General features: G+C 43.0%; 1 protein-coding gene across 3 annotated transcripts in view; it reads right to left on the bottom strand.

Annotated features, from left to right (window-relative positions):
* Inpp5f (inositol polyphosphate-5-phosphatase F) overlaps nt 1–24,161 on the bottom strand; it is an 87,038-nt gene extending 62,877 nt beyond the window's left edge. For 2 of the 3 annotated variants that reach the window (XM_055608808.1, XM_055608812.1), the window contains exons 1-2: nt 23,830–24,006; nt 1,544–1,624 (exon numbers count right to left, since the gene is read on the bottom strand). In XM_055608808.1, coding sequence (XP_055464783.1) covers nt 1,544–1,624; nt 23,830–23,926 — 178 coding nt within the window. In that variant the 5' untranslated portion in view covers nt 23,927–24,006. Of the gene's footprint in view, nt 1–1,543; nt 1,625–23,829 lie in introns of all 3 variants that reach the window. The other variant, XM_055608809.1, reaches the window with a different exon arrangement.
* Nucleotides 24,162–27,050: the final 2,889 nt, after the last annotated feature.

Raw genomic sequence — 27,050 nt, 5'->3', positions numbered from 1 at the left:
TGTGCACTTTACACCACCCTGTACTATTTACTTGTGATAAACAGTAAATTATATTTATTTAAAAACTTATAATAAGAATACAATTTAAAATACAACCAAAGAATCTAGCAAGAGAAAATTAAAAATTGTCTCCAGCAATATGTTTTTGTAATTCACAAAACCGACCTAGCGCTTCAACACCCAATAATCTTATTTTAAACTGAAAAACAACAGTGTTAGTAGCTCATACCTATAATCCCAGAACCTGGAAGGCTGCGGCAGGAAGACCACTGTAAGTTCAAAATAAACCTGGACTACAAAATGAGCCCCTGTCACACAAAGAAAAGACCAAGGCCATCGACATGGAACTGTGGGTACCAGAACTGTTCTTGAGCCTCTACAGAGGACTGTGGCACCCATGCCAACTGTCCCACGCACACACACACACACAAACAGACATGTACGCAAAATAATCATAAAGGAAAGAAAATAAATGAACAGAAGTCACAACAGGCATACTACAGAGGTGTAATTGACTTCAGAGGCAGCTACACAGCAATAATGCCAAAGCCTCCAATAGTTCATAATCATACTAAAATTTTTATCAGACAAGCCAGGAGTAATGGTACATGCCTGTAAACCCAGAATTCAGCAGGCACAGGCAGAGGATATCAAGTTGAAGGTCTACCTGGATTATATTGCAAGCTCCAGGCCAGCCTGGGCTAGGATGAGACCCTGTCTCTGAAAGACAAATAAAGGAGGTGGAATGATGGCTTAGTGGTTAAGAGTGCTTCCTGCTCTTCTAGTTCCCAGCACCCACAACTTCTGCCAGTGGCTCACATCTCTGCCTGTAAGTGCAGCCACCGGAGGATCAGCACTCTCTTCTGGCCGCTTTGGGTACCACTATATATGTGGCACAGACACATACTCACATACCTGGGAGGAGGTGTCTGCTTCCCGGGTGAGGACCAGGTGAATGACTCAGACTTTCCATCCATTTGTCCGTCTTGGACAGAGGTCCCAGAAAGTACCACACCACACACTAGAAGACCCATGTCTTCACTGGCAGAAGTTACTGACACAGGTCTAGGCAGCTGACCCAGAGCCAGCCCATCCCACTTTTCCAGCTATGGTGTTCCTACCTACCCTCATGTCCGTGCATTTTTCTACCTTCTCTTAACAGAACCTACTGCCACACCCAGGCACTACACACGGACTGCAGCGGTCATGCGTTCCTCTCTTCTAAACGGTAAGCTCTGGGCAGGAAAGGGGTCAGTTTGGGCTCACAGTTGTGTTAGGCCAATTAGCACAAAGTAGGGATTTTGTGAGGAAAAAAAATTTTTTTAACGAAAGAACAAAACAATTGTAATATCGTGTCATCTTTTCTCAAAAAGCTTCATTTTCATTTCATTAAACTTAAATAGAAACAAACTTGCTTTGAGAAGACCCAAAATTACAACAAAGGAACTAGTATTAGAACAAAAAATCCACATGCAACTTTGGAAAGGATGTCACAGAATATCCTGTTAAATTTTACAAGTGTAAGGAGTCTATAAAAACATACCTGAATGAAGTTGAATTTTCCCAATAACTCCTTCTACCAATCCCAAACAAATGGGGTTCCAGGCAAGAAGTAGATCAGTGGCTAAAATAAAATAAGCAATTGTGAGAACATATTCAACAGGAAAAAAAAAATGTTAAACTATCTTTTGTAGCACATTTTAAAATATTTTTAAAATTTAATTTAAATATTTTTAAATATTTTGGGGGCTCAACACCCCCCAAAAAGCAGTTATAAACATTCCCCACAGAACATATTACCATAAAGTACTCCATGGCAAAGCATTAGCTCTGAGGCCTCTGTAAGACCCTGGATACCAGCGCAGTTATGGGGTAAGAACAAACTTGAGGCACTCCACCGAGTGGAGGCAGGGCCTTGGCGCCCTAGAGTGGAGGGAAGGGGCTGCTACATTACAAAGAGGGCAAGCAGAAGGACTGCCCAACTGTCCTGGGTCCAAAGACAAGGCCTGAAAGTGGCCATGGAGCTGTCCATTTAACAGCTCACACTCTGAAAAACACCCTTCCCCAAAGAGTCGTACACTACTAGACAAAGGAATCCAGAAAGCCACTTTCCTTAAACATGACTTACTTCTAGGACAAAACCAAGGGGGGCTGCCTGGCTACTGAGCGCCATGGAGTGCTGCGCCCCTCACCTGAACCACAGAACAGACTGCAGCGGTTGTGTTACTACTGCTCTACCCATCCGAAGAGAAGCAAGCTACACAGAACACATGTGTAAGGACAAAGGACATGACTTAACTCTTCTCCAACCTGGACTGAAAAAAAATGCTACACACCCAGTGACAAATATGACATTTCTGATAGTTCAACAGCTGAAAAAGGTGAGCAAGAATGAGTATTTCTGCTGGTTCAGGCCAGCAAAGCGGCTGAGAGAAGGGACGCACTCACCACGAAAGCAGAGTTTAACACTCAGAACCAACTCCCAGAAGCTGCCCTCTGACCTCCACATGTGTGCTGAAGCACATACGTCAATAATAAATTAAAATTTAAGAGTTTTCTGCTGACGAAATGGCATTTTAATTATTACCACTTAAATTTTTATTTTACTGAAATACCTGTCACTCTAGTGTTTAAGTTCATTTAGGTTTGGATTTCTTTTCATTATGTATTAATTTCTTGAGTCAGGGTCTCCCTACGTAGCCATGGCTGGCTGTGAACTCATGGAGACCCTCCAGCCTCAGCCTCCATAGCTGGGGCTGTTATTTCTTAGATGTCTTTCCTGTTTTATCTTCACAAAAAAAACAACAGATTTCTTTGGTTGATTGTGTCTACTTTGCAGTGCTGGGGCTGAAACCTGGCTTTTCATGCATGCTGGGCAAGGTGCTGCCTCCAAGCCATACTCACCTCAACTTCATTGTTTTTAACACAAGAATGAAAAATACATATATTTTAAAGGCTCCTATACATGTTATCATTTCTAATCTTTTATTTGTTTTGCATGTGTGTGTGTAGTGAAAGTGGGAGCATGAGTGTGCCAAAGTGCACACATGGAGGTCAACGGATACTTATGGGAGTTACTTCCACCATATTGGCTCTGGGGATCAAACCCAGGGTGCCAGGCTTTTGAGGCAAGTACCTTTATCCACTGACCCATCTTGCCGGCCCTCATTTCCAACCTTGACAACACTATGAGGCTGACATTAGGAGTTCCATTTTACAAGTGAAAAAGTAACGCTCAGAAAAGTAACATAGTCAAAATCACCCACAGGACAAGAGACAGGGCTGCAATCAAGAGAGATGTCTGGTAAGACCCTGACTCAAAAAAACTTAAATTAGAAAAAGGTGTAATGGCACATACCTTTAATCGAAACACTTGGGGGCAGAGACAGGCAGATTTCTGTGAGTTCAAGGCCAACCTGGTCTTCACAGCCAGGAGTTTTGAAATCTTGTCTCAAATTTTTTTAAAAATAAAATAAATAAATAAAAGTCTAGAGCCAGGGAATCATATGAAAGAAGGGGAGTTAGTATGACCTAGTGGGGACAGGAGCTCCACAAGGGCCAAATATATCAGGGCACAGGGGTCTTCTATGAGACTGTTTCTTAATTTTCATATGTGAAAATCTATACTCAATCCAACCAAGGCATGAATAAGATTGCTACCTAATAAAGTGGGAGAAATTAATGAAAAGTTTTCTTTAATCTGTAAAAATAAAAAGATCCACTATCTATTTAAAAAAAAAAAAAAAAAAGTCTAGAGCCAGGAATGGTGGGGCATGCCTGTAATCTCAGCTGCTATTCAGGCTGAGGCAAGAGGATCTTGAGTTCAGGCCAACTTGGAATACACAATAAATCTGAGGCCAGCCTGGGCTAACAGCAAGCCTGCGTCTCAAAAGAAACAAAACCAAAGAGGTCTGCCTCTCTGACTCCACTCCACAGAAACCTGCTCCAACGCCTTCCTGAGAAACCACACAGAGCACCACTGAAACAGGAAGTTTTAAATGTCATGTATGATTACAAAGTAACACTCTGAAACCCAAGGGGAAACCAACCAGAGGAAGGACCGTTCTGCATCAGTTCTGGTCTCTGTATATAACTGCAATGCCACACCGAACCACCTCCTCTTATAAGAGGCATTTTCTGAGGACAGAATTGTTGGTTTAAATTCTTCAAGGGCTGGAGAGATGGCGTGCTGGGAACCAGGCTGATCCCTGGCTTTGCCTGAGACTCTGGTGTAGGGAAAAGGCCTGGAGACAGGGCTTTGGGTCCATTCAGCTTTGGATCCTGAGAACCCAACTCTTCTCCTTAAAGCAGTGTTTCTCAATCTTCCTAATGCTTCTGTTCTAATCCTGGGAAAACTGATGGAGATCTCAGAATCCCAGGCCACCCTCCTCTAACTCTGGTGGTGTGGCTGGTTCAAGATTAACCCTTTCTTTCCAACAGGCTATTCCATCAGATGTCCTCCTGCCTTTTCAGCTCTTCTCTGAGCCAACCACCGTCCAGGAGGCAGTTTCTTTTCCTCTTTCCTCCTGCAAGAAACTCTGCTCTCTTGCCCAGTCACTGGGACCGGGGCTTTTTGTTCTCTTTTCCCGTGCTCCTCACTTACCAAACGCCCCCACCTCCACCCACAACCTCTCCAGTTGCACAGCCAAATCTACAACTCTTTCAGAAAAGAGCAGAGTGACCCCTTTTGTGTTCACATTTCAGCCATTTTGTTTGTTTCTCAGACCCCTCCATTTCCTGCAATTTTTTCAACTGCTGGGCCTTTCTTAAAATTTTTTCATTTTAAACAGAATATACAAAGAAGAAGAAAAAAAAAAAAAAGCAGAAAATCCCCTCTGGCAACAAAGCTGAGGATATTCAAGCAATAGCAGCCACAGTAAATTTTTTGCTGGCTTCTTGAAAAAAAAAAAAAAAAAAAATCCATTCCTTCATCCTCTGCTGTTTCTGCTACTGCATATGAAATCAAATTTCCCATCCTGCCTAGCTCCGTGTTGGCTGCCACTTGTTGCTGGCCTTTGCTACTTTGTGACTCTCAAACGTCCCCCCCCCCTCCCCCCTTACACCTCTAACAATTAGATAGGAAACAAGAAAAGAGGAGAAAGGAATTAGAAAAATCCCTCTATCATTTGTTTGTTTGTTTCTTCTTTGACCCTGGCTACTAACAAACTGCAACCAGCCTCCCTACAGGGCCAAGAACCACCAACCCCGCCTCTCAGGGCCCTCACATTTATGTGCTCTTTGAAAATTTCTCAGAATTCCAAACGCCACACAATCTCAAACTATCTGTAGCTGGCAAAACAAGGCCTCTGCTAGAACACAAGGTAAATCATAGCTGCTGCAAAGCAGCCCCGTATCCCCACACCTGGATAAAAACAAAAACACATTCTTATAGTATTTCTGTGGGGTTGTTTTGAGACAGGGTTTCTCTGTGTAATAGCTCTGGCTGTCCTGGCCTCAGTTTGTAGACCAGACTGGACTCGAACTCACGGAGATCCACCTGCCTCTGCCTCCCAAGTGCTGGGATTAAAGGTGTACGCCACCACTCCTGACTCATATTTTAAAGAAACCAAAATTCCAAAATTCTCACTACACCAGCCTTGAATGTTTTATTTAATTCAGTGTTCTGAAGAAAAATGGTGCCAACCCACCAATAAATATGAAATCATTGTGAATAGTGAAATAAACACCAACAGCAGTGACACAAAATAGAATGGGAGGGCGAATCACACCATAAAGAGAAATATCAGGAGCCAGGCACAGTGGTACAGACCTGTAACCTCAGCCTTCAGGAGGTGGAAATAGAATTAGTGCAAGTTCAAAGTCAGCCTGAGCTATACAGAGAATAACCAGGTTATCCAGGGTGATATAGCAAGACCCTTTCTTTAAAACAAGAGAGAATGGGGGGAAGGAGAGAAGGATATCACTCATTAAGCTTTTTTCTGGTAAGCACACACATATGTATATATTGACCAGAGCATCACATCAAAATTCACTGCCTGGGCTAAGAATACAGCTGAGTGACAGACTGGGTGCCTGGCATACACAGACTCCATTACAGCCTTTTAAAGCCTTTTTTTTTAATGTTCTAATGAACTAAGGTTGTCTGAAAAAAAACATATGAAATCATGTTATTTATCTACTTAAGATTACATACAATATATATATATGTGTGTGTATATATACATATATATAAATATATATTCTGAATCTCACTTGGGCCAACAATGCTCCCCCCAAGTCAGAGACTAACAAAAACCCCAGTACCAGATATGTGAAACTCCTTTCAAGTTGTTGGTCAGGGGAGTATAAAAAACTCCTCAGACAATATGGGCTTCTGCTATTGTTCCTAGTTGCCTCCCAGAGGCTGATGGTAAATCTTATTGCTGAAGTATGTACTTCAGACACAAGAAGAACTTGAGCTGGATCTGGGTTGAAAGCCTCCTCCCTGAAAACTAGCCTTCACAGTACTAGAAGGTGCTATGCAAGCCCCCAAGAAAAGGAAGCAACCAACAGTCTTCCCAAGCTGTAATACCCATGATCCACAGTGACAATTCATCTCTCGGCAGTAACCAACAGCTCTCTAATTGGACTTGCGGCCTGCTCAACAGGCCTGCTCAACAGGATACACACCTGGCCAACTTCCCAGAGCTAGTGAGGTCACAAATCTTAGAGAGTCCCCACCTAAACCAGCAGAATTCCTAACTGCCTTCTAAATATGTGTCCTAGACAAGTACAATGACAACAGGCACAGTAACAGTAGAGGAAGACCAAACGATCATGGGGCCCCACCCACAGAGAAACAACTACATGAAACTTAGGGATGCTCAGAGTGGGAGAAACGGCCTTCCTCAGCAATGAGCCTCCTAACTGGTTATCCAATAATAAAGTGGTCTGCCCTGAAATCATAGAAATACAAATGACACTAAGTAGACTGAGCTGACTGTAACTCTATTTCTATACACACACAAGAGGCCATGATTTCAAAAGGGAACAAGGGGGTATGTAGAAGAAAAGTATTTTAATTATATAATTAATTTAAAAGTTATCTGCGGAGTAAATAATTTTCAGCACTCAGGAAGGCAGAGCAGGTAGATTGCTGTGAGTTCGAGGCCAGCCTGATTTACAAAGGGAGTCCAGGACAGCCAAGGCTACACAAAGAAACCCTGTCTTGAAAAACAACAACAACAACAACAAAAAAAAAAAAAAACCCAAAAACTTTTCACTACATATTGCAATTGAAAACATTTAAAATTTTTGCATGAGGGGTTATCATATCAATAACTTTACTTTGCTCAACTCTATGTAGTTGCTAAATTTACCAGTTAATTACTGAGATATTTTCTTTAATGTCATGCTTTAAACTTGCTCCTTCATGGTTTTTTGGGTTTTTTTTTGTTTTTTTTTGTTTTGCTTTATATGATTTTTTAAAGCTTTATTTATTTCATTTATGTGTATGAGTATTTGCCTGCATGTATATGTTTCCCACATGTGTGCTTGGTACCAACATTAGTCTAAAGAGAGTGTCAATTCCCTGGAACTGGGGTTATAGATGGCTGTAAGCCTCCAGGCAGGTGCTGGGAACCAAATTCAGGTCCTCTGTAAGAGCAGCAGGTGTTCTTAACTGCTAAGCCATCTCTGTAGCCCCACTGTTTCACATTTTTGAGACCAGCAGATATATAAAGATTGGGGTTATTCTCACTCCCCAGTAAACTTCTCTGTTTATCAAAATATACTACCTGTCTTTCCATAAAATAAATTATATTTGCCTAGTTCAACATTAATGTGAAAGAGACACATGAGGCATTAAAAAGGATAAATATGAACATTGCTAATCCAATCATATCGCTATACCCCACATCCTTGGAAACAAAGTCCAAATTTCTTAGAAAGGCTTTTTAAGGGGGGTGGGGGTCTTGATGGCCTTTAATTCCAGGATTCAGGAGTCAGAGGCAGGAAGATCTCTGTGAGTTCCAGGACAACCAAGGCTCCATAGAGAGATGCTGTCTAAAACAAACACACAAAAATATATTAAAAAAAAATAATTGGAAGAAAGAGTGTTAGCCCTTGCGTGAGCTATCCTGCACGGCCTTCTCTGCCTCTCCACAATCAGCATCTGGCCTAATGCCACCCTCCACCTCTTTCAGTCTAAGTCTGGACCGCTACTCTCCACCCACTTCTGCCTAATCTTCTTTCTAGCCTCAGAACAAGGGTTAACGGTCTTCAAGACACATTCCTCACTCCTCCCACCCTAACAACTGGTCCTACTTTTGTATAGTAAATTTTTACCTCAGCAACTTGCTTCAGTGTATGTAATTATTGACTTGGCTAACTTCTTGACTGCACAGGAACTCATGAAAAACAGGAAGCCCACTGAGACCGTTTAAGGTCAGCTTTGTATTCTCAGCACATGGCACAGTAGATCCTGATCTAGACGGGCCACCTCAAGACAGAAAGGAGTTTACGGCAGCCAGATAATAAGTAACCACATTGCAAGGGTTCAATATTTAAACTGACAAAGACTAATTTCATGCAGCCTACTACCGACACGATCTTCACGTCTGACACAGCTAAAGTGACTGTCACCGTCATCCAGCTGGTTGACATCAGAATACTGTTTCCCACTCTCAGTCCAGGGGAGCTCTTTCTAACGTATCTCCAACACCACATTCCTTACCACATACCCCTGGATGTATTCGCTCACGTTTGCATGGGGCTTGAGGTCACTATCATCAGTCCAGCTTGTCCAAAGCAAAAGCTACAATGCATACAAAATGCCTCTGTTTCTCATCAAGACCTACTGATTCTTTCCCCTCTGTATCAACACACCTCTTCCCATACCTGACGCCACCGACCTTGTCCAGGGCCAAGCCCTTCACCCTGTGAGTCCTCTAAAAACTGTTGTCAGGATTGGAGAGATGACTCAGCAGCTAGGAGCACCCATGGCCCTGTCTTGCAAATGACCTGCACTCAGTCCCCAGCATCCACAGCAATAGCTCACAACCTCCAACTTCTAGGGAATCCTACACCTCTAGCCTCCACACGAACACACACACTTACAGATAAATTAAAAAATAAAATTTAAAACCAATTGTCAGCCTCCAAAGAACTGAATCTTTGTCTTTCTTTCTTCCTTCCTTTCTTTCTTTTTGAAGGTCAAGCAAAGCCCAAGTTTATTTAAGGAAGATAATTTTATTACAGTTAGAAGGGAAACCCCCAGGGCTGACTAGTTGCTAATGTCAGCAGCTATCTCGAGAAGAATGGAGAAGAGAAGGGAAAAAGCCACGCCATTTGAGTTAAACCAGAATGGAGGTCAGCTACAAGGCAGACAAGCCACACGTGGCAGGGAAGGAAGCGTTAGAGAGTGCAAGGAAGCTCGAAGCACCAGAAAAAGGACACTCAGGTCCTGGTCAGCATCCCAAAAAGACAGAAAAAAGGAAAGGGAAAGTTGCATCTTTCTGAGTCTGGTGGGCAGAAGCTTGTAGGACCGGCACTATCGGGTGGTTCTGCAGCCTGTCTCTTTAGCTAGCATAGCTTAAGGTGGACGAATCTTCCCAGGGCTGGCTCCTAACCCATCTATGTTTCGGGTAGCTTGGAATGGTAGGATCCAACAAGTTTCTTAATAACAGGTACTGAATGTATTGAATGCACAAAAGACTCTGAGACACCTTCAGTACTGCTGGGCCAGAAAGCAGACAGCATCATGTTTTAAGAACACAGGGATCAACTCATGAGGGCAGGCCATCAGCAATAAGGCCAAATCTATCCTCCAAGCAGGATAGACTTGCAGTTGAGATAGAATGCTAGGACAAGTTGTAGACAACACACAGGAGAGAGCAAGCTTGAAATCAGAGTCCCAGGTAATTCCTAGGAATGTACCAAGGTGACTCGGAGTTGACTGTAACATTTGTAAGCTGCACAGAATCAAGATATTTGGATGTGGCGTGGCCACGGCTAAGACAGTATTCCAGGCAAAGGATCCAAGCTCTACCGCAACCTCTGAGCCCCCTGAGCTTTGCTTCGCTTTGCTTTCCTTCTTTCTTTTTTGTAAAAAGAATTCTATCCAACTCACAAGGTCTCCATGAGGATTAAATGAATTATGTGAAGGTGCTCGGGGTCTATCACACACTACGGAAACGTGCTCGTATTTAAGACTCTGAGATCCCATCAACTCAGTAATTTGCCTGTACACTTTTATCTTAAGAACTTAAAAGAACCTTTCAAAAAGCAGGGAGGCGGGCGGCACACGTCTGTAACCCCAGCACTTGGGAGGCAGAGTCAGGAGGATCCCCACAAGTTTAAGGCCACTCGGTCCATACAGGAAGGACCAGTCAAGACACTGTCTCAGAACAACTAAAACAAAAGAACTATAAAAGAAAAAAAACAAGAGTTTTAATTTTTAAAGTTTTACACTTTTAAATCTTAGAGTAAGACTATAATTCCTAAAGCCATCTTAGGGTGATATTTTATGGAGATATCATCATGCCTAGATTTATCCCAGAATTGTATTTCCTCAGAAAAAGAAACATTGAGCATTCTGATGCAGCTTAAACCTGGACATCCAGTCTGAGTGTCAGCAAGCTACCGATGATCCAAATAGCAACTGAAGCATGACTGACAGCTTTCTCCCTCTGCAAGGAGGGAGCAAGGGAGCCTAGAATCACAGCCTAAAAGGAGAGAAGCTGTGTACGGAAAGACATGAGTATTAGTGATATTAATTACATACGTCAAAATAAATACTGGGTCCCAAGTCTGATAAAACCACAAAGGGATATGAACTGGATGTGCAGGGGTTTTGTTTGTTTTGTTTTTCTTTTTTTGATACAGGGTCTCACTAGGCTGATCTCAAACTCAGAGATCTACGTGCCTCTGCCTCCCGAGGGCTGGAATTAAAGGTGTGTACCACCATACCAGGATGATGGTGTGTTTGCTTTATTTTGTTTGTAAGGAGTTCTGAGATTAAACCAAGACCTTGAGCATGTTAGGCAAGTATTCTACCACTAAAACACATTCTTGGACTAGGTTATTAATCTGTAGCTCAGACTAGCCTATTCTCCTGCTGTATTTGACTTTAGACAATACAATATTTTTAAAAATCTGATGTAGAAGTCAGCCATGGTGACTCAGACCTTTAATTCCAGCACTCGGAGAGCAGAGACAGATCTCTGAGTTTCAGGCCAGCCTGATCTATAGAGCAAGTTCCAGAATAGTCAGGGCTACAGAGAAACCCCATCTCAAAACACAAAAAACAAAAAAGCAAAATCTGACAAAATCTGAACAACTTGCAAGAGTCATTTCTTTCCTATCACTCTAAAAATGAAAATTTTAGATCACCAGGTTTGGCAACAGGCACCCTTACCCAATGAGCCACCTCCACAGCCCCCAAGTGTCAACGTTAATCAGCAACAGAAAAATACCTAAAAAAAAATCTGAGCTACCCAATTAAAAGAGAGAGAAAACAACAGGGAGAAAAAAAGAATGTGACAAATTTCTAAAAATAAATAAAAGATAGAACTAGCATATTAATAGTTGTGATGAGTGCAAACACTTTCAACTAATCAAATAAAAGACTATTAAAACACAAATCCTATTCTGTATTTGTGTGCACCTGTGACCTGGGACAGTGCTTGATGCCTAAGAGGCACTCATTCAACAGTTACTCAACAAAAAAGCCACAATGTTACGTAAAAATGGGTTTCTCCCAACAACTGGCTATTTTTATAAACTACAAGCAAGACTAGCATTTTAAGGGTGTTTGTTTTACATAGTGCTAGAGATCAAACCAAGGGCCTCATATGTTAGGCAAATATTTTAATACTGAGCCACAACTGCACCCCAAGATTCTGTCATTTTTAAAGAAGCACCAAAATACCATTCTTTGCTATACTTGCACTTTTAAAAATAAATGCATTGATGGCCTGGAGGGACGGTTCAATGCTCAAGAGCACTTGCTGTTCCTTGCAGAGTATCCAAGTTTGGTTCCTAACACCCATATGGCAGCTTACAACCACACTTCAGTCCAGTTCCTGGGAATCTGTCAACCTCTTCTGGCTTCCAAGGGTACCAGGCATGCATGCATACATACATAATACATACATGCAGGCAAAACACTCAAACACATAGAAATAACAAGTAAACCTTTTTAAATTATACTAAGTAAATTTATAAAGGCATTAAGTCAGGCAAGGTGGTGCACTAGGGCTAGTGAGACCTCATCTAAAAAGAAAACAAACAAAACAAAAAACAAAAAAACACTGGTCCATCAGTAAAAATAATAACTGATGATGAGATGTGAACAAGACTAAGCTAAAAACTCTAGCAAAATAATCTCTTAAAAGCCCTAACAAGTAGACTTAAGTTCTCAAACTAATGGCCCAAGGGACAGGAAACAGCTTCAAACAGACTCTGTAACTGACCAGGGAATGGAGGATCCATGGGTTTTGGCATTAGTGAACCTGAAGTACAGAAAATGTGTGTAGACGGCATTAGTCTGGGAATATGCAACAACCAAGGAGTTGACCCTGTCAATATTTTTAGTGGCTATTCTGGGGACAGAAGGGATTGCAAGGGCAGAGAAAGTGGTTGTGCCTTATGATACTCCTCCACAAAGAACACCTATGTGACTAAACTGCTCCAAAAGGTTTTAACCTGCCCTTCAGCTCGTGTGTATTAACTGGCAAATGAATTCAAAGAGAAACATTTTAAATTTATAAAAAGTTTTAAAATTCAGTACTGTCAAAGTTACATAATAAGAAGAGCTGTTTACAAACTACACAAGTATAGCATCTTAGAAATAATACCAAATTTTAATTTATGAAATAACAAAATAACATACATCCAAAGCCTGTAATTGAAATAAGCTCAACTGTTTGACCCGTTACGTCGATGTCTCCACTAATTTCAAGTCCATCTGGCAGTAGTACACAGCTTCTATTTTCATATGCCCTTCTCTTCCTGGTACACAAAAAACAAGTGATTAAGCACTGTGTGCCTGCAGAGAGCATGAGTCATTCATTCCAAGATCCCAGAGTGAAGGCACTCCCTCAAAGCAAGAGCCTGGGACTGCAAAGGTTTTACACACTTTAAAAGCAAGTCTCCTCTGTATCTTTAAAGTGGGGGCAGATAGTTTATGCATATCTAATCAGACCCCAGTTTCACTTCCTGCTAAAGACAAAGGCTATTATTGCTCTGACAATCACTAACACCAAAGTCAAACAAAAGAAGAAAAGAGCTTAAGGATGAGGAACTGAAAGCTCCAATTGTTAACATGTCATGTTTTAATTCTCAGAATTTAATGAGGCAGGAAAATAGGGTAAGTAATAATTTCATTCAGGTGCCATCTTAAAGTTCAAAGTTTGATCCACATTTCCTCAACCTTCATAATGGTAATTATTTCTCTACCAGGTGGCAAGCTGAAGGATTCGTCCAATTCTGAAGTTCAGGCACTTGGTGATTTCCGGGTGTAAAATCAAGCTCAATGGCTATCAATCCAAGCTGCTCATTATCAACTACTGATGCCTGGGCTCGCTGCTAGAGACGACTAACTGGCCAAGGCGGGGTCCCAGCATAAATATGGTTTTTAAATTCCTGTACATGATCCTCACATACAGGCACGTTTAGAATCTTGCCTAAGTGATTATAATCCCTGAGAAGAATCCATTTGAGAAGCTTAGTTTTAGTCTATCAGACTGACTCATGAATGATGCATGAGACATATAATACATGAAAGTTGTAAAGATCAAATTGCATATATATATATATATATATGTTGGAATAAGGTACCAAAAGGAAACACACATCCAAAAACAAAAGGTGGGGATGTAGCTCAGTAGGAAGAGCGCTTGCCCAGCACCCACAAGGCCATGGGTTCGGGTTAAATTCTCAGTGCTATATAAACCAAATGAGGTAAAGTACTCCTGGATCTCCGGTATTCAGGAAGTAGAGACACGTTATCAAAGGTCAAAGTTATCCTTGGCTACATAGTGAGTTCCTGGCTGGCTGGAGGGAGGACTCTGAGAGGTAAATCAAAACACAGATAAAGACTGGTATTTCCCTTTACTCATTTTAAACAGAGCTATAAAAAAAGCTGTGTAGAAAGAAGTAGCTAGCACTTCTAACATTAAATAGCTGGAACCTTTCTTTGAGCTGGTTTTTAAATAATTGCACGTTTCCCTGAAAACTTTTTTTTTAACTAATTTACTCCTGCATATCTTGCATGTGAATGTATACCACCGTGGGCCCTAAGAAAAAAGTACACCTTCAAAACCACCATTATTGTCTTCGATTCACTGTTTCACCTGGTGTCAGTTGAAGAACTACTTTGACATAAAAACAAACAAAAACAAAACACCACACACCAAAGAGTAGAGAAGCAGAGGAAAATGGTACCCTATCTTACAGTCTGAGCAGGTACATCCTATTTGTTCTCTTAAGCACCCATGTCCTCTTTGATATCCCGAATGAAGGAAATGTACATAAAAAGCACATACATAAAATGTACATTATTTCAACTATACATGGTAGCACATCCCTTTATCCTCAGCACTTGGGAGGCAAATTTCTATGAGTCAAAGACCAGCCTGGTCTACATAGGAAGTTTCAGGACAGTCAGGGCTACGTAAAGAGAGCCTATGACAAAAAAAAAAAAAAAAAAAAGGTATTATTTTTGATAAGGTAAAATCCCCACTGCTCATGGTGCCTTCTAGAGGCCTTTCCACTTTTCAAAGGTGATGTGATCACTGGCTATTTATAGCTGAAGGAATTTCAGAGTTAAACCAAAGAACACCTTTCTTCCTGTTTTATTAGAAAGAAAACAAATTTTCACAGGGGAGGGGGCAGGAACCACTAAGACCTCAAACCTCAAGACTCAGATTAATCAGACAGGCATTCCTTCCCAGCACTCCATTTTGCATTAACCCTACCACTGGGAAGGTAGAGGAAAGAGGATCAGAAAGTCAAGCTTCTCTTCTGCTACTTACTGAGTTTGAGGACAGCTAGGGCTTATGAGACCCTATCTCAAAGAGACCCAGATCAAATCTTGCACGTAACTTCGTGTTAGGGCTCTATGCCAGCATCTGTCTCTAGACGCCCGGTGTGTCTCCTCCACTGGACCACGAAGCCTGCTACACTAGTCTGTTATCCTTCTACTTCGGTACGAACGGAGTAGCCAGCCTCCAGTCAATACTTGGTCTTGTTTATTTTGAAACGGGTTCTCATGTCACCCAGACTAGCCTCAAACCCCCTAGGTAGGAGAGGATGTCGCTGAATTCCCCATCCTCCTGCCTCCACCTCCCAAGTTCTGGGCTTACAGGTTTACACCATCCTTTTATACTAGGTTTTATGCAGTCCTGAGGACAGAACCCAGAGTTTTGTGCATGCTAGGCATGAATTCTGCCAACTGAGACACATACACTTCTAGCCCCTAATCAACACTTTTTCTGAAAGCCTAAATGACATCACGATGTAATTCAGAAGACAAAAGAAATATAATGCTAAATTAAATAAAAGACCAGTTCTTCAATAAATGAGAATACTGAAAGTTCCAAGGGGAATAAACACCACAGCTCCAGAAATGAGTCTGAGAAGGCATGCTAGCATACCACCGTCCTTAGAAACTCTTCAGCACGCCCACCACAGCCTTCCTGGCAGACAGGCACCTTGAGCTCAGGGCAGGGAGAAGAATGTTGGTATCTGGCATAAAAGTAATGTTTTATGATGTAAATCATCAGGAATCTTATACTCACATGCACAAAAAAAGTTTAATGTTACAGTCAGACATTGTAACTATCTAAGGAGATATAGTAACATTGCATAAATTATGAAATTTAAAGCTCAGTATTAATTAAAGAAAGGGAAAAGATGTTTGAAAAGAATGAAATCCTACCCCGGTGCGGTGACACACACCTGTGATCCCAGCCCTCTGGGAGGCAGAGGCAGGTGGATCTCTGTGAGTTTGAGGCCAGCCTGGTCTATAAAACAAGTCCAGGACTGCTAAGGCTACACAGAAAAATCCTGTCTCCAACAACAACAACAACAACAAAAGGGATTCCTTAAACAAACAAGTATATCTCAAGTTAAGGAAATGCAAAAGTAAATTTGACAGAACCTGAACCTAAAACATGTTTTGTTTTGTTTTTTATCTCACACATACGTGTATGTGTTTGTATAAAAGACAGGATCTCATTATGCAGCTCTGGCTGGCCTGGAACTCACAGAGATCTGCCTACCATACCCATTTCAACGTAATTTTTATTAATTCTTTGAGAATTTAATAGAAATGTATTTTGATCATATTACCCCTCTACTCCTCCCCCATGTGTTGATGTTTTCAGACAGGGTTTCATGTAGCTGAAGATAACCTTAAATTTCTAACCCTCCTGCCTCTACCTCCCAAATTCTAGGTTGAAGGCATGTGAAAAATAATTTAAAAGAAAACATTCCACAGGAACACTGACCTAAAATCCACCTGTTTCTCAACTAGCTTTACCAAAAAGACTAGATTTTTTTTTTTTTTTTTTTTAATGAATGGAAGCAATTCTGTGAGGGTCTCTCAACATTTGCAAATTGAGTCATCCTACAGCACACGCACCTGAACTAAGGCACTGCCAGTGTGTTTTGAGTACTGTAACACTGGGTGCCCAATGTTTAGCCTCACTTTTTGTTTTCTTTTTTCATTTTTTACAATTTTTCATTATATATCCTGATTAAAGCCCCCTCCATCAACTCCTCCCAGTCCCAACTCCCTTCCGTCTTCCCCCTTATCCCTTCTCCTAGTCCACTGAAAGTGGGAGTTCCCCTCCGCTGTCATCTGCCCATAGCTTATCAAGTCTCATCAGTACTGCCTGGATCCTCTTCTTCTTTAGCCTGGCAAGGCTGCATTGCCGGGGCAGGTGATAAAAGAACAGGCAATCGAGTTCATGACAGAGGCAGCCCCTGTTCGCTTTTCTCAAGAACCCACATGGAGACTGAGCTGCCTACGGGCTACATCTGAGCAGGGGATCAAGATCCTCTCAATTCGTGGTCCTTGGTTGGTGCATTAGTCTCTGTAGGACCACCTGGGCTCAGATATTTTAGCTTTGTTAGTCTCCTTGTAGGGCTCCTGTCCTCTGCATGCCCTTCTAACTCCCCCTTCTTCCATCAGACTCCCTGTGCTCTGTCCAAAGTTTGGCTGTGTGTCTCAGCGCCTGCTTTGATCCCCTGTTGGGTGGAGCCTTTCAGAGGACCCTCTATAGCAGGCTCTCATCCTATTAGCCTCACTTTTAAAATACTATTTACCCTGTCTCAAAAGAAAATTTAAGAAAAAAAAATAACAAAACACTATCTACACATGACTACTTATATGTCACCACCAGCCAGAAGCAGCGACATTTCGACTTTGCTCTGTTGTTCTCAGCTGACACTCGATGACTGTGACCGAGGTCGGCTAACAAGTCATGATTTATCGAACGCTCTGTGATATCACTGTTACCTCTCAGACTTGCAGATGCAAGGGTAGACCTTAAAGAGTGATGTTTTAAAACGTCCAAACAGGGATAGGACAGGCTATAGCAAAGACACACAGAGAGAGCAACACAGTTTGTAAAGACCTAATACATTTACATCCCCACAAAGCCACACCAAAACGAGAACATACTGAATCAACAGCGCGGGTGAGCTGGTTTGATTTCTCCAACAGTCTAGTATCTGTGTGCAAAGACATGAGCCTACTCCATCACAAAGTCCAAGGATCAGAATTAGCAGCAACAACCTTTCTGGCAGAAGGGCCAAGTCGGGGGAGAATAAAGATGTCTTGTGTCCCACTTATTTTCATTTAAAAAGAAAACAGATCTACTGAACTTCACAAGTTTACAAGCTAGACTGATCCCCTGACTGAATAAAACGTCACAGAATCAAAGGCGATGTTCTAGAATGTTCTAATCTTTGGCCCTCCTAGTCTCTATCTAATCCTCCGGACAAGCCCTTCGATGCTCAAACTACACAAGGTGAACAGAGCCGGTAATTACTTCAACACAACACTGGCAGATGACCTTATGAAGGGCAAACACTAGAAGTCTAGAGACAAAAGTATTCTTCCTCCATCCAGAGCTGTGCTAGCTGGGAGGTCCCAAGATACAGATACCCTGGAAAGCACTAGAGCAGCCAGGTTCCTGAAAAACCCCACAGAGGTCACAGGAGGTTTCGGAGGTCTGGCACCTGGCAGCTCTACCCTCTATCCATCTTTTTACCCTATGCCACTCCTTCCTCTATGTGCTGGCTTGATGGTACTCTCCTTTCTGACCTAGCCAGAACCCAAGTATCTAGGAATCAGGCATTAAAAACAAAACTTCCTCCCATTTTTAAAGGCAATTGCCTTAAAGGTTTTGGTTTTTTTGTTGGTTTGGTTTTTTTTGTTTGTTTGTTTTTGTTTTTTACCTCTTCCATTCTGTCTCTGCCCTGTGTACTTTGAAAGGTTGCCCTGAAACTGGATCTCGGATTCTTGCAAAGCTAGACTGACAGAGGTTTCAGGTTGCTATCACTGAGGGAAACAGTGCCCATCCAGTACATATCCGTATCCGCCTCATGATCTACCCCCTTCTACAGGTGTGCTAAAAAAACACAAAGAGAGACCTGAAAAACTGAGACGGGCTTCAAAGACTATTTGCGAGTCTATTAAATAAGAATATCATGGAGTTTCTTACAGCTACATAAACTAATTTTGCAGGAAATGAGGCAAAGCAGGCACAGGAACAAAAACAAATGGGGAGCCCCCACCATCAGGCCACGCAGCCCGAAATGACCTTTCCTTAGGGTGCTGCTCTGACATGCGAGGGCTTCTTATTCTCCCATAAGCTGCATTACAGAGCTCTAGATGCCCATAAAACATAAATCTTACAACCCTGTAGCCAACAAGGTAGGGATATTTATAAAACAACATTGTCAGTACTGAAGGCTGTGGCTTTAAGGCATACACTGGAGCAGAAGCCTTGGTTCTCCTGCTTTCTCCAAGAATTTGGACAAATTATTCCTCTATGCTTCAACTTCATCTGTAAGAGAAGACGAATAATGAAACTATCCTCTGGAGTTTTACTGTGGAAAGAAATGGAATAATAGAGAGAGACAGTGAGAATACTGTCTGGCTCAGGAAACAGCCCACAAGTAAAAGCTGTTCTTGTAAGCTGGTATTAGTCTTGGGTAGAGATGCAGGTGACAAACTAAATGGAAGAGCCCATTTGCTACAGTACAGGGGGGGAAGTACAAAATATAAAAGTGGTACTTTTTTCAAAGAAATTAAAGACCAAAGACATGAGTAAACCTGGTTATAACTTAATAAAAATGGTCAGGGAGCCAGGTGGTTTGTGCCTGTGATCCTGGGACTCAAGAAGCTGAAGCAAGAGATTGGGGATTCAGGGCCAGCCTGAGCTAAATAAGATCCCGTCTCAAAAAAAAAAAAGTTGTTTGCTTTTTAAAGTAAAATAACAGAACACAGAATAGTAAATAAACTAAATACAGTTTCACACAACATTCCTCAAGAGATATGGGTTGCATGTGAATTTCAATTCCATAGTAATGTCTCAGGCTGGCAAGATGGTGAAGGTGATTTCCCCTAAGCCTGACAACCTGAATTCCATCCCTAAGATCCACACAATAGATGGGACCACACGCTGTCCTCTGACCTCCACAAGTACAAAGCAGCATGTATGCCCCTTCCCTCAACTCCTCCCAAAAAAAGAAAGAAAAAACAATAATTTGATTGTCAAAACTGTAAGAAGAGCGAGAAAACTCTGTATGACTTCCGACAGTATCCCCTCAAAAGAAGAAGAAAAAGAAATGTGTACTACTGTCATCATTTAAAATTCCACTTTGCTGAGCCTGGCCCGGGTGCACTCGGGAAGACAAACGCAGACCGATCTCTGTGAGTTTGAGGCCAGCCTGGGCTACAAAGCAAGTCCAGAACAGCCAGCGCTACACAGAAAAACCCTGTCTCAAAAAATACTTTGCTAATATATGGACTATATGCTTATAAATATAGCGGGTGCTTTGAGATCTTTCGTGGTCATTTGTCTCAGAATAGAATGAGGTAACACATAGAAATAAATTACATAACATTGCTCATCACACAAAGCCAAAAGAATGGAAGCAATTTTGAGATGGAGAAGACTGAATAACCACTCCCCAAAGTAGACTGTATTATATCCTTCTGTAATTTCTTAAGCTACAATCCTTTAAATATGTAAAATTAACACACAGTATTAGGGTTTTTTAAGCAGCATTTTCAAGCATACTTGATCCTGTGGGTTCTCCTCCTCCCTCATCTCCTCCATGCCCCTGGTCTTCCCTGGTACCCTTTACCCTCTTCCCACAATCTCTTTTCTACCTTGATGTCCCACATGTCCTGTTACTTTCCCCCTTCTTCACACCCTCTTCCTCCCTTCTCCTGGTTTCCTTTCAATTAAGCGATAGCCTTGGTGTCAGTTAAATTCTACTCTTAGAGAGTACTGAGCATTTACACAGCACTCCATCACTTTCCTGGGAGAAGTTAAAACAACCTAAATGCTCTTTTCTGGTGGCCATTAACTTAACAATTGTGGTAAGCATCTAAGAAACAAATAAAAAGCAACAATTCACAAAAATACAGAATTGCTCACTACTGTTAACAAAATAAAAACACACAAGTATTTATACTCTTTTTTTTTTTTAGCTAGAAAAAAACTGAAAAATTTAAACAGTGTGAAAAAATAAGGAATCTTATCACACACAGACACACAGAAAAAAATAAAGGAAAAAAAAATGATGCTGTATCACACCAAAAAAAAAAAAAAAAAAAAAATTACAATTGTGAGTTCTCACATTTCTCAACGAATAGGAGATTTTCCACCAAATTAAGTAAATCTTCCTTTATTGGTTTGTTTGTTGGTTTGTTTGTTTGTTTGTTTGTTTGTTTGTTTGTTGAGATAGGGTCTCTGGCTGTCCCAGAACTCAGGATGTAGACCAGGCTGGCCTCCTCAAATTCAAAGATCCACCTGCCTCTGACTCCTGAGTGCTGGGATTGGATGTGGTAACCCTTTAAATCCTTTAAAAAGACAGTGACTCAATTAGGTAATCATGGGTCACAGCTGTAAGCCCAAAAGTCAGGAGAAGGCAGAAGCAAAGACGGGTGAGTTTGAGACCAACTACACAGTGAGCTCTAGGTTAGCCTACATAGCAAGATGGGGAGGGAGGATACATCAAAATGGGGCCTAAAATGAATACTAAACATAAGAAATAATCTTTTTTTTTTTTTTTACAGCAGCATTTTAAGTGTGAGGTAACTTGGAGTTATATTTCATTCAGGTTAACTCAATCATAAAGCACGTTCTGTATTATAAACACTCTTAGCCCAGAGATACCAAGAGTAGTACAGCAAGGCCTTGTATTGAGAAAATAGTGTCTACTGGAGAAGACACAGGCAAACTAGGCAAACTATTGTCACATAATGTATAAAGGGAGGGTTATAATTGCAGTATATACAAAGTTCAGGAAATGTCTAGAAACAAAGTAAGTGTGGCCAATACTCTGCCCCATGAGTGAGGGCAGACGAGCACAGGATGGATGGCTTTAAATGAGTCTCACACAATGAACTAGGCAGGACAGGGACTGAGAGTAACAGTTATTCCAAGCTATGGGAATAGTCATTTTTAACCCTAAATATCATTATATATAAAAAAAAAAACTTCCTGTTTCTGGTTGTTCGGTGGCCACATGTAAAAAAAATCACAATTTCCAACACTGTTTGGTCCTATAATACCACCTGTGATAAAAACAAGCAAACAAAAAAAACAAACTTAGCCAGTAGTCTGTTCAGTTGTTGAATAACCAAGAAAAAAAAAAAAAAACTAAAGATTTTAATGGCTGCCACTTCAAACAACAGCAAAACTGGCCATAAAAACAGAGAAGAGAATGTTCAATAGAATAATGAGAATTTGAAATAACCCTGTATAGATAAAAAAGGTGTAAAGAGCATTCAAGACAGTTAAATGTTATTAGTAAAGTAGCTGTACTTAGAATCTTGAATAAACTATTTAACAACTACAAAGATGCTCCATGCGCTCAACATGAACATCCAAGCCTCACAACAGCCTACTAATTCTGGGATATGATGGCCTCTGCCTTCCTCTAGATTTTTGGTTTGTGGGTAATAAAATAGGCTATGTATCAAGAAATGAGATAAAATAAATTTCAAGGGCTATAACAAACTTTTTTTTAAGTTTTTCAAGACAGGGTTTCTTTGTGTAATTCTAGCTATCCTGAAACTCTCTCTCTGCAGACCAGGCCGGCTTCTAATTCAGAGATCCACCTGCCTCTGCCTCCCCAATGCTGGGACCAAAGGTGTGTGTCCCAATTGCCGGCCAACAAAGTTTTTATCATAAGGAAAAGTTTTATGTTTGCTTTCTGATATGGACTTTGGACAAAGAGCAACCCAAATCACAAGGTTTATTCCAAAAAAGGCCCGGGTTAAGTCTGGTAGAGAAAACTGACTTGTAAAAAAAAAGTCCTGTCTGATGAGTTGATAGGAACTTCAAGTTCCATCCATTTATGCATTCCAGCTCCCAGGAATGTGGCCCTTGGGAATGTTAGAGCCTAATTCTCCCTGCTCTAAACTTCAGGCGGGTGTCAGGCTAGGAAATTAGTCAAACTGGGATAAAGAAGAAAACGAGAGACTTGCCAAAATTAGCCTACATGCATCAACTATCCCAATGTCACCAAGAGCCCTATTGTAGAACAGGAGTGTCTCCATTCTGAAAAGAGGAAATAAAACACAGTGGCGAGAAAATACAACCAGACTCCTATTTCTGGAGGAGAAAACGAGTTCTCCTTCGCCACTCTGGAGGAGCATTTAATTTAGCAGGCCTTCGTGAGGACACAGCGGACTCTGCCTAAAGTGTTCCTGGAGGTCACCGAACGGCTCTTCTGTATGAGTGCGTGTTCCAACTCCGCTCTCTGGGACTTCACAACGCTTTCACAACTCACCTGAAAAGGAAGACCCCGACCCTACTTCCTGCAGGCAGCAGGATTGGGACTAGGTCACTAAAGGACCTAGGAAACCATCCCGTAAGTGGTAACAAGACTCCTTTGAAGCTGTTGTACTAGCTTCGCTCCCGGAATACAGGTAAAAGTCCAATGCGGTGGCTCTCACAAATGTTCCAGTCTCACTTTTCCTAACGTAAAAACATCTTGAGTGGTTAAGAAAAAGAACTGGCGAACAAAGTAGAAGTCAGCCAGACTCTTCAGAGTGGTAACTAGACGGCAGCTGTCTGAGGACAGGAGCTGCTGCTTAACCCAACTGCAAACAAAGTGTCCTAAAAACAAACTTGCAGCTAGAGACTGACCTCTCCTAACCGAGTATGGGACAGCCAACACAACTTCTTCTCGAAAATGGCAAGTCCGTCATCCAAGAGCTTTCTGTCCAGGGCTGTGAGGTAACCCTCCTGAAGCCACTCTTTAATAAGGGACCGGGCACAACTCAGGATGTCAACAGGGAGTGTCCCGCCGACGGGGCCACTGAACTGGATGGAATTCGAACCCAGAACTTCCCGCGCGCGCTGGACCGTGGGAAGCCACTGCAGGTGGAGGTCTGCGGGGGGCTTCATGGGACCCGCTCCCTGCTCCCCAGGCCCCGAACACCGGAGGAGGTGCACTAAACGGGGTGCCCGGCCTTTCCCGCCGCGCAGAGGCAGGAGTGCGCGCCGGGCGGCGGCCGCCCCCCTCAGGACCGGTGCCGACTCCCCTAAGCGGCCCGCCCGGCCTCCCCGTCGGCTCCGGAGGGGCCGGGCCGCGCCCCCCCGCGCCCCACCCAGCCGGTGCCGCGCGCCTCACCGGGTCGGAGCTGCAGGCCGCCGTCGCGCCGGCTGCACCAGAGCGCGCGCTCGCCCTGCTGCAGGATGTAGTGGTCCTTGGCTTGGAAGAGCTCCATGCCGGCCCCACGCGCGCTGGGAGGCGGCGGTCCCCCGGCCCGGGCACGGCCCGCCGGGGAGCGAGGCCGGCGTCCTCCTCCACCGCGACCACCAGCGTCCGCGCCCCGGGGAGAGGCGAGGATCCACGGCACGGAGGAGCAGGGCGAGGATGACCGGGGGCCTGACCGGCCGGCGGAGAACACGCCTGGACGACCGCGGCCCTGGAGGCCTTTCCCCCTCCCCCTTGCAGCTACCCTGCCCAGGCTCCGCCCCTACCCTGAGACCCCACCTCCTATAGTTTAATCCCGGCTCTCCTAGACTCCGCCCCCGCCCAGGTTTCTCCCCGCTCCCTTAGGCTCCGCCTCCGCTCAGGCTCCTCCTCCGACCCGCCGACTCCGCCTCCCGCAGTTTGTCCCGGGTCCCCTCCAGGCTCCGCCCCCAGGCGCCTTCCCCGACCCGCCGACTCCGCCTCCCGCTGTAGTTCTCCAAATGCCCGCCCTAGGTCCCGCCCTGGCCCCGCCCACGAGCTTCTGGTTCTGTCCCTCCCCGCCTGCGTCTCAAGCCCTTTCTTCTTTCAGCCCGGCCTGCTCCCTCCTCCCACTCTCCTTTCCTAACGGCTGTGTCCTCGGGCGGACCCGGAGCCTGACTCAGTCTGGCTGGACTGGTTGGTTGCCCTCTGTGCAGCCATTTCTCTGTCTTTCCTTGTCGGGAAAGCTGGTCCTTTCTTCCTTCTATTAGCTTCTAGAAAAGCCTGGTCAAGTCCTCGAATCCACCTGACTTTTCTTCTCCGAGGTACATTTCCTCCCAAACTCAGAAGTGCAGCCCTGTCGGTGTTTCCTCTTAGAACCTGGACACCAACAGTCAAATTACTGCACGTCCGTGGAGATGAGTTGTATCAACAGAAAATACACCAGATTAGAAGGGCTAGCGAAGAAAAAGTCCGGGGAGGTCTGGGAAGCCTGCCTGCAGGAAGTCGGTTCATGAAGTGAAAGGGATCTCACTCAGAGATAGTAAAATGGCCAGGTGGTTGTCTTAATCAGAAAGGATTTCGGAGATAAAGCTTCTAGTTCTAGACCCATCTTCGGGTCTGTCCTGCTGTGTGATATTGGAAAAATTTTAGTCTCTAGTAGTTGAATTCCTGACCTTTAATTACACTGTCAGGCTCCCAATTTTGTATAGCAATGTCTTCTCCCTCTCCTGTCTTTTTGAATGCCTTTAAAGCAATCTATAATAATAATAATAATGTCTAAGGGGCTGGAGAGAGAGATGGTTAGCAGGTCAAGAGTACTGGCTACTCTTCCTGAGGACCTGGTTCAGTTCCCAGCACCCCCAGGGCAGCTCACAACCATCTGTGTTTGGGCCTCTGACCTCTGTAGGCTCCTGCATGTGTGTGGTGTACAGGCACACAGATAGAAAGTAAATGGTTTTTTTCTTTTTTTTTGGGGGGGGGGGTTTAAGAAGCCTAGGATACCACAAAGGATGTAACACTTTTAACCTTTTGCTCAAGTGAAACTGAGGTCTCCAAAAACAGGAAGGAGCTCTAGTCATTGCAAAGGCCACACTGATTTCATTGGTGAATTTCCACAGACCAACAAGTCTCATGACAACAAGATGTGCTGGAATCTTTTCCCACAAGCTCAGTACCTGATGGCCTGCCCCAACATTAGTGGTTGTGACTGCGCTGCGAAATCTTTATGGTGTGATTTAGACAAAGGTAGCAACAATGAGAAATTCAACAGGAACTTAGAAAAATAAATCAACTGCAGATTTATTGTTGAATCCAGGATTATGTGGACTTTCCTCAGCAAAGATGAGTAACTTGTATGAAAGTAACTTGTATGAGAAACTTGTATGAAGACAGTATGTCCTGAAAATAATTGCATTATTTATTAAAGAATCACATTAAACAATCCTGTTTAAAATTGACTAAGCCAGGCATGAGGGTGCATGCCTGTAACCCCAGCACTTAGGAGGATCTAGGAGGATCACAAGTTCAGAGCTAGCCTAGGCTACCTGAGATCATGTCTCAAAAACAAACAAATTAGTTGATTAAAACTTTTCCAAATGTTGTAAACCAGTGGTTCCAACTCTGTGACTACTAACTACTAGAATCACCTGGAAGAATTTTAAAACATATTAGTGCTTGGGCCTCAGACCAACTGAAGAGTTTAATTAGCGTAGGGCATTGGCACCAGTGTTTTTTGTAACCTCCACCAGATGAGTCTATATGTACCTAATGTTTTGAATGAAATAATTAGAAAACTGCCTGAGAGTCTGGTAAAACAGGAGTTACTCTTTAATACCATTGTTTGAGGCTGGTTACCGATAAATCCAGACTTAGCACCACTAAGAGAGGAAATCCTGGAAAAATGAAACTCCCATTATCTGTCTGAAGTAAAGCATACTACTCTCTCTCAGGCTCCAAATCCATGGCAGGCCCTGGGGTAGGCAGAGGCCCAGCCTGGCAAAGCAGGGCTGAGTAAAAAAGGAAAGTGTGTTGTTCCTGGGGCAGATCTCATCAAGTCTCCTGCCACAGCTGGCTTCCCTTTTATTGGACTTTAGTCTTTGTGAACCTTGGATCCTGCAGTTCCCAAGTCCTGGCTGGCCTGTCCATTCTTGGCCTATTGCTGTTTTCTAACCTTCATGACTCTTCCATCTGGATGCAAGGTCCCGCTGCTCAGGTTGTCACCCCGGTTACAAAGGAAGTAGTTTCTGCTGTTCCTCTAGTTTTTGAACAATGATAGCTATTATACATGTGAGTTATCTTGTTTTACATGTATGTTTATATTTTACTTACTGATTTTGGTTGTTCTCTATTTTTTTGTTTGTTTTTGACACAGGGCTTCTCTGTGTAGCCCTGGCTGTTCTGGAACTCTCTCTCTATAGACCAGGCTGGCCTGGAACTCAGAGATCTGCCTCCCTCTGCCTCCAGAGTGCTGGGACTAAAGGCATGCGCCACCACTAACTTACTTTAGGTTTTTGGGACAGGGTCTCACTACATAGCCCTAGCTGGCCTGGACTGCAATATCTAGAGCAGCCTTGGTCTTGAACTCACAGAGTCACCTCAGCCTGCTTCTGCCTCTCCAGTGCTGGAATTTAAGGCATGCACGAGGATACCCTGAGTCTTATTTTTACTCTTTAACT

The sequence above is a fragment of the Psammomys obesus genome, unplaced genomic scaffold (assembly GCF_907164565.1).
Source record: "Psammomys obesus unplaced genomic scaffold, mPsaObe1.curated_primary_1811, whole genome shotgun sequence".
Taxonomy (NCBI): Eukaryota; Metazoa; Chordata; class Mammalia; order Rodentia; family Muridae; genus Psammomys; species Psammomys obesus.
Note: the sequence above shows the minus strand (reverse complement) of the source record. Positions and strands in the feature narration are given on the sequence as shown.